The 8,230-nt window shown below is 39.9% G+C and overlaps 1 protein-coding gene across 3 annotated transcripts in view; it reads right to left on the bottom strand.

Moving 5' to 3' along the window:
• Nucleotides 1–202: 202 nt before the first annotated feature.
• The window catches only part of LOC138602061 (electrogenic sodium bicarbonate cotransporter 1-like), a 38,917-nt gene continuing 30,889 nt past the window's right edge, over nucleotides 203–8,230 (bottom strand). The window contains exons 17-26 of one of the 3 annotated variants that reach the window (XM_069673437.1): nucleotides 7,811–7,924; nucleotides 7,090–7,251; nucleotides 6,468–6,646; nucleotides 5,592–5,664; nucleotides 4,727–4,795; nucleotides 3,339–3,512; nucleotides 3,097–3,261; nucleotides 2,896–2,989; nucleotides 2,523–2,600; nucleotides 2,314–2,403 (exon numbers count right to left, since the gene is read on the bottom strand). In XM_069673437.1, the coding sequence (XP_069529538.1) occupies nucleotides 2,557–2,600; nucleotides 2,896–2,989; nucleotides 3,097–3,261; nucleotides 3,339–3,512; nucleotides 4,727–4,795; nucleotides 5,592–5,664; nucleotides 6,468–6,646; nucleotides 7,090–7,251; nucleotides 7,811–7,924 (1,074 nt within the window). In that variant the 3' untranslated portion in view covers nucleotides 2,314–2,403; nucleotides 2,523–2,556. Of the gene's footprint in view, nucleotides 2,404–2,522; nucleotides 2,601–2,895; nucleotides 2,990–3,096; nucleotides 3,262–3,338; nucleotides 3,513–4,726; nucleotides 4,796–5,591; nucleotides 5,665–6,467; nucleotides 6,647–7,089; nucleotides 7,252–7,810; nucleotides 7,925–8,230 lie in introns of all 3 variants that reach the window. The other 2 variants (XM_069673439.1, XM_069673440.1) reach the window with 2 other exon arrangements.

Below are 8,230 nucleotides of genomic sequence, written 5' to 3'. Positions count from 1 at the left end.
GGTCTTTACAACGTGTGGTTGAGGCGGAGTGATGCATAGAGTGAATAGTCCCAGCGATGTTGTGTTCAATATCAGCATTTACGGAGTGCCTCGTATCCAATCAGATTACTTGGTCTGAACTAACTGACACTATTTCGACACAGTTTCAAGTTGTCTTTCTTCCTCTGAGAATTGCATGCAAACAAAAGACACAACAGCCTCATTAAGAATCAGTTGGACTGTTTTATTGCTCTCATTCAAAACACGAGTCCATAAAAAACACAGACATCTGCTTCCCTCTGAGTAACCTATAGTTATTGAGCTAATGGGATGTTTGTATAAAATCGATTTCAGAGTTAAAACATCAAAAATATTGCATTTATTGCGGAATCAGGAAGTCAAAAAGTCAAGATATACAGATCAGAGAACAAAGTGGAAGACGATGTGCTTTTTGATTTCTGGTTCAAAGCTTTAACAGTCTCGAGCTTCACATTTTGAAAACGTATCGATGTGATTCAGGAAGCAATAATTAAAGCCCTTATTTGCACACCAAATTAGAAACAGCACTGATTGTGCATCTTCCATCAAGGAATATATGTGTACACATTTAAATGATTGAGATGTTACATTCAGATATGCGTCCTAAAATCGACTGAATCAGTTTCACAATTCAATCAGCAATAAAAGCATGATCAAGTCATTCGAGTAATACATGAAACTTTAAGACATTAATAATCAAACTGTCACTAAATGGATTTTGGAAAATGATCAACTGAATATATTGTCCAAGTTATGTGGGAGGTTGTTGCACAGACACTTTGAACCCTGTACAGTATAAAGCAGAAGCTCTTCCACGACTGGAAGTCACAACGTTGCATTGCCTCACAGTGATCGTTTGTTGATTTGCATTAAAAAAAACACACACACATTACATACTTTCTTAAAAAACAAAGTTTGAGAATTTATCACATTAAAAGTTTTTAAATATGATCACATTTTTAAGGAAAATTTAACTCAAGACTTCACCGGGCTATGGTCAAGCGAGTGAGGAGATCAGACACCCAACTTCATTACGTGAAACATAGAAAAAATGTTGTATTGTTGCTGTTTTATAATCAAGAAATGTGGTTTTAATTTCTTGCATCATTTTGCGTCTCGGACATAAAGTGTAATTTTGGTGGATTTATCCTTTAGAACTATAAAATCGTACATAATTAGTTCATATTGACAACCAAAAAATAAAATATCTTAAGTATCACAGAGAAAAAAAAAAGGACTCAAAGTGAAGATTCAGAGATCTTACGCAGTGCCAGTTGAGAAGAAAAAAATAAATCAGTGTTTGATCACAAATAATTGCACAAAAGATGTTTTGAACGTATAATGCCTGGCACCTACAGAAACATAAGAGGTAGAGCTACATACAAGTATAATACAACTACATCTCCCTACAACAAGGGAAGAGACAGCCGGGAAAAGACGAATCATACTTCAGATTCAAACAGAAAATTGTTCCGCAGAGAGTTTAAATATAATAAATATAAAAAAAAGACAAAATAAAAGGAAGATTAGGAAACAAAAACAGAAGTTCCAGTCTTTGATTTTACTTCTTACCATCCTGAAACGAGCATGGTGTTGTTGCATTATCTTTGTGATGCGTGTTCGGAAGATTCAGCCTTTGATAGATGCTTTATAAATAATTTAGATGCCCATAAATTATGTCAACATGTGAGCGTTCACGGATGATTTTTTGTTCACTACAAGTAAGGGAGGAATCATCTTGTTTTCCCCCTATGTTCGCCTGCAAATGTTTTGATCTCGACTTAGACGGCTATATTACATAAAAACAGCACAATCAGAAGAGAGAGAGGCCGGTTGTTTGGTGTGATTTGTATATAATCTATTTAAGAAACCGTGGGGAACTTGTTCTCATATGTACAAAGGGAAATATTCTACAAAATTAATGCATCTCGGACAGGATAAAACATCCGTCTCTTGACGCTTATTATAAATTATTAGCTCACGCTCTCGTAATATATTAATGTTGCATAAAAACTGCATCCAACGACCTCGAGTAGCCCTTTTGTTTTGTGCAGGAACAAATGAAGAATACTCAAACGTATCCTGTGTCAGCCCTCATTAAAATTCAGTACCACAAAAGTGTTTAAAATTTTAAGACAAATACTTCCAGCCTTTTTGATTTAAGTCCTCACAAGAGGAGTGTTTAAAAAAAATACCATTGTAAGTGTTGCTATAGTACAAAAGAGGACGGTTATGTTTGCTATGCTGTGCTGGTTCTGCTGCGTCTTTGGATAATTCATTCACAGATCTGTTTCAGAGCCCTTCCTCCGGACGAAGCCGTTCTCCTCAGACTCCCTGTCAATGCGAATCTGAGGCGAACCTTTGGTGTATCCACCTTTTTCAAGACTGAAAGAGGAAGAAATAGAAAGTGATATAAATTTGGTGTCATAAAAAGTCAAAAATCACACAGCGTGAATTATTTCTTTCAGAGAAAAACTGGGAAGCGAATGCCAGATGGTACTCACTCACTCGGCCACAGTGGGAGACTCAAAGTAGTGCTCAGCACGGCGAATGCGTGTTAAGGAAAGCCTTGGATTGATCTCCTGAGGGGGAAAAGAAAAACTCTTAAATATATTTCACAACACTGAAGAAGCAGAAAAAACACGAGAAGAAAGCAGTTGCCAAACAGCTGCTTTTCAGGCTAAAATATTGAAGAGAAGAGCAAGGATAGTGCAGAGTTGCAGAACTATCGGGAAACAATATTGATAATTTAAAGCGCCAAGTGTGTTAGTGCATGCAAAAAAGCTGGTATGACATGGGGAGAAGTGTGAGGCCTATGAAAGCAAAGTTTGAGCCGGCCCTAGAGCTCAGGCAAAGCAAACCCTGGCAAGTACTCACTATCCAAAGATTTATCCCCCAACATGGGCTCCTGCTCCATCATATCCATAGAGATTTTTATACTGGGGATATTGTCATTGTAGGGGTAGTCAGACTGTGGGAGGAGGGAGGGACAACATTAACACATCTACATCTACAGGAGGCTGTAGACAATCACATGACAACAGATTTGGGTAGACTCTAGGTTCGAAGAATACTTACAAATTCAATTTCACTGTCGATGCTTCCCTTCTTCTTCCCTTTCTTTTTCTTCTCATCCTCCTTCTTCTTCTTGTCTTTCTCTGGGATGACATCATCCAGGTAGCTGAGGTCGTGTTGGGAGAAAACGTAGTCCATCGCCTTACGAACGGCAACCAAAGCCAAGATCTGACAAAGAAACGGTTTGGTTAGCCTTCACGACAAGACAAATGTTTGTGTGTTTGTCGCTAGCAGCGATTTCTCACCATAACAGGGAAGACGATGGCAGCCACAGTAGACTTGAGGATCCAGAGGAGGGCCAGACACAGGCCCTGGATGAAAGTGAAGAGGTGGATGCGTCTCTGGGGGACGTGTCGCAGGTAGATCAGGTCCGGCTGGTGCTTTGCTGGCATCAGGAGCAGCTGCAGGCGGTCCATGAACTGAAACAGGCAAACAGACAAACATGTCAGACATCTTTCGTCTCACATGAGCTCTTTATCGCTTTAGTTTTCGCATGTCATGGTTAACAGCAGTGTTAGCAGCAGTGGCAAACTACAGTAATTGACTAGTTTTGTGGTTTTTATTCGGGGATAATATCAATCTTGTCTCTGTGCCTCCAGAGGAGGGACTGCTACGGGACACTGCAAAGGGGCTGGAGTTATTGGGAGACATTTAGCCTCTACCAAAAGAAGCCAAAAGAGCCTCCTGCTGTCTTTTTAGCTGCTAGCCCGCCACCTGTAGCTTTGCCTACGTGTTGTGTCAAAGCTGCTAGCTATCTTTCAGTAGTTTTGCTTACATGTTTTGTCTTAGCTGCTAGCTAGCCACTCGTAGCTTTATTAACATGTTGTGTCTTAGCTGCTGGCTAGCTTTCAGTAGTTTTGCTTCCATGGTTTGATTAGCAGCTATCTAGTCACTGGTAGCTTTGCTTACATTTTGTGTATTAATTTAAAGCTAACCACTGATAGCTTTGCTTTAAATTTGGTCTTAGCTGCCAGCTCTCCACCAGTAGCTTTTTCTTACATGTTGTGTGTTAACTGAAAGCTAGCCACTGGTAGCTTTGCTCACGTCGTTTCTTAGCCTGTAGCTAGCCACCAGTATTTTGCTTTACATGCTGTGTCTTAGCTACTAGCATGCTAACTCTAGCTGTGCTTTACATTTTGAGGCATAGCTGCTAGCTAGCTGCCAGTAGCTTTGCTTATTTATTGTGTCCGAGCTACAATCTAGCCACCAGTAGCTTTTCTTATTCATTATGTCTGAGCTACAAGCTAGCCACCAGTAGCTTTTCTTATTCATTATGTCTGCGCTACAAGCTAGCCACCTGTAGCTTTTCTTATTCATTATGTCTGAGCTTTACTGGCATTTAATTGGTAGGCCCACATTCAGTATGGTTCGGTTCAGAGCAGGAGGGCTGCTGTTAATGGGGCTTAGCTAATGTTAGCAGTCGAAGGTCAGTAAATCTTCCCAAACTGTAAATCACAATGTCTTGATTTCTATTTCTACACTGGTTAATAAACATTTGTGTGTGTGTGGACATGGAGGCTTTTGAGTTGTTTAAAAAGCAAATTAATACAATTACTAAGTAAAATGTAATCAGTAGGTTACATGCTTCAAGTAACTTGCCCAACACTGGTTAGCAGGCATTGAACTCACTCACCTGGACACCATTGAGTGACGCCACACCCATGTAGAGGAACACACCGTAGAGCACAGGCATGGGAATGAACTGAAGGACACAGAGCACAAGGAAAACCGTTATTATTGTGATATGTGAGTGGATGTAATAACGTCAATTCAGGTTAAATAACTCTGCTGTGCTAGAAGGCGAGAGCTTTCTTTATACATGTAATGACAAAGTTTATTTTTAGCATCATCGCTTGGTTTAAAAATACTCCTCAAGCAGCTTATCTAAGCATGTTCTTTTAGTGGGTACATCAGGGTTGGCAGGCACTTGGCTGCCGCTGGTGCAGGTTTGGTAACTGCTTACTCAATATTAGCTTTGAAACTTAAAAGAGAGGGGAAAATCTGCTCAAGTTGGAGCAAACCAGTGCAGAAATGTATGAATTTTTCTAAATATAAAAAGCCAAAAACACGGGAAACAGGATTTCAAACAGGAATTTATACAAAGCATTTTTTAAATATTTCCTAAAGTCACTGTATTATAAGAGATAACAACAAAGTCTGAAGAGGAAAATGTATTGCCAGGGTCTGCAGCACAGTACTGGAAATGTCCACAAGGGGGAGTTCAAGCTCCAACAATCTCCTCTTCAAATGTTTCTGTTTGGAAGCTTAATGTGGGAATGGAAACTCGAGAAGGCACTCAGCTGCAATCGGAGCTTAAGCCCTAATGAACATGCTTATTTCACATCGCATTACTTCAACTATGAGAGTTTCCTAATCGGATGAATAAAAGATTTTCAAATTATTTAATATTTCAGAGGGGCGACAGGAGTTTGTCCTGAGAGAGGCGGACAGTAATCCATATTTCCTTGAAAGAATTAAGAAGAAGTTTGGAGCTCTACCTTGAGGATGGGGGCCATGAAGACAGAGAGTCCCGTGAGGAGGAACACAAAGATGCCGGTGACTCTTTGCTCCCTGGATTGGAAAAGAAACACATTAAATCAATAAGGTTCTTTCCATGTTTCTATAAAGACAAATTAATCATAGAATCAAACTGTAAACATTTATCACATCTTGTTGCACAAGTGATGAAGCAAACTCCCCGGTCATAGGGCTTTATTTTGAAAAGCTGTGAACTTTACTTTGAAATAGGAATCTTTTTTAACCTTAATTTTCCTCACAATTAAGGAGATAAAGTAAAAAAATACTCACAAATTTGTAAAGCTATGATACATAATCTGTGTATATCTATATAGAAGGGCTGTACATAGAGAAAGGAGAAATAGGGGAAAGTTTTCTTTGGTTTCTGTGTCTTTTTTTACTCCTTTTATTCATGATTGTAGGGATAACTTTTTGACTGACCTTTGCCCCTTTCTGTGTCCATACAATAACTAAATGATATACCAAAAAATAAACAAATATAGGGCTCAGCATTGACTATTTCTGGTCGTCTTGGAAAAATAGCAGGAACAAGCTTGTCCAGATTTTCAAATTAAAACTTTGTGTGCATAAAACTTTAGGTATGGACTTCACACACAGCAGCTCAAATCTCTGTGAGTCTGCCTAAAGCCGCCTGATAAGAGATTCATAAACAAGTGGGAATTGAAAATAAATGTAAATAACTACCAAGCAATAACTAGAGAAAAGTCTAGAAACATTCGAGCTGGACGAACCCTCCTCTTGTGTTACAAAAGGGTCTGAACACATTTGACCTTGAAAGCACACAATAGGAGGGTCAAACGGGATCAACAACATGTCCAGCAGCTGCGTTAACTCACCTCACACCCAGGAATTTGGGCATCTCGCCGGGGGCCGACGTCTCGGTCTCCATTTTCAGAGAGTCAATGTGGGCGATGGAGATGACGGTGGCAGCGACGTACCACGGCAGGCCCATGAAAGAGCAGATTATCATCAGGACAGCCACCCAGAACAGGTCCAGGTGATAGCCTGCGCCTTTCTGCGAGGAGACGAGGAGAGGGAGCAGACGGATGAGACAGGAAGTCAGGAATTAAACAATAAGAGGACACAGCTAGGACACTGGGTTGAATTTTAATTAGTTTATTGAGAAGGTGTTTACAATTCGATATAAATATATTACATCATATTTGACAATTTTTGGGTCAGAGTTACTTCAAAAGGTCGAGAATTTCTTGAGGGAAAATGCCAAACCCTTTCATGTTAAACAGCATTTAAAGAATTGTGATAGTAGATTTGCAGAAAATGTTTTTTTAAAACCGTTAAATAATGAAGAAAAGTTCAACAAAAAATTTCACAGACCTTTTTGTTGGCAATTTTAGACCCTTAATATGTCTAAAAATCTGACACAGCCATCACTTGTCATTGGTTTTCTGCACAGCTCAAACCAGAATTCGTAAAATGTGAAAACTTTGATGCACCAACCTTCAGTTTGTGCTCCTTCCGGTTGACAATCACAGCAGTGATCTGCTGGTCCATAAATATCAGGATGGTGACCAGCAGAGCGGGGAGTGCAGCAGCCAGGTACACCCACCATGGGTTCCCTCCAAAAGGAGGAACAAACCAGCCTCTCAGTGGACTCGTGGGCTGCAGAAGAATACAAAGAACGAAACTGTTGAAGCGACACCTGACTAGTGTATCATCTCATCCAGATCTCTCTGACATGGAGAACATTCATATTAACAAAAGCGGGTTACTCAACACTTTCAGAGAGCCCAAACACCGAACACAGTCTGAAATTACTGGTGCGTCATTACACGACAGAAATCTGTGAATTCAGACTCTGTGGTCGAACAAAGCTGCCTCTGTACTCGCAGATTTAAGATCCTCTGTGTTCTCACATCACCTATAATCACAACGTTATTTGATGCAGGTACCCGCTCTTCTACCCCATCCTTCCCTTCCTCTATGCTAAGGCCTGGGGGGGGGCAGGTTTAAAATGTGAGCCTGTGTTTCAGGTAATATGTATCACTTACTAGGCAGACCACAAAGAAAGTATTATACAGGGATTTTAATGAATTGCAGCTTTCTAGACGAAACATGGATCGTTATCGGCGTAATCAGAAGAGCTGCACCGTGCAGGCCTTCGTCTTTCAGCTAAAATAATTCAGCGCACTAATTTCAAACAATATAAAATATTATATACCTTGAATTCACTTGGCACGATGAGCTTTGGAGTGTTCACACCGACGAAGGCGTCCACGCCGCAGAAGAGGAGAATGGTCAAGATGATCGCAAAGTCACTGATGAGCTTCCTGACCTGGAAGGCGGAAACAAACATCACAGCAGGTTTGAAAGAGTTTTTGCAAGCTTCTGATACTACTAAGAGTCTGTGATAAATGACAGTTAAGACCTGTTAAAGCAGACCATTATGTATTTTATGTTATAAGTTATGAATGAGTAACAAAATTTCAATAAAGATTTTATCACATAAAAGGGCTGAGAAACAAAAGAGTGAGAATGAATGAGTGTTTTTTTTTTGCCTGAGGTCACAAAATGTAGAAATGTTTCGACACAGTATAAAGCATGTTGATGTTAGCATAGAGCCTCAAGCATGGCATGCGTA

The sequence above is a fragment of the Semicossyphus pulcher genome, unplaced genomic scaffold (genome assembly GCF_022749685.1).
Source record: "Semicossyphus pulcher isolate SPU_LCO1_2020_fin unplaced genomic scaffold, fSemPul1.0.p SCAF_22, whole genome shotgun sequence".
Lineage (NCBI taxonomy): Eukaryota > Metazoa > Chordata > Actinopteri > Labriformes > Labridae > Semicossyphus > Semicossyphus pulcher.
This window is presented reverse-complemented; position numbering and strand designations above follow the sequence as displayed.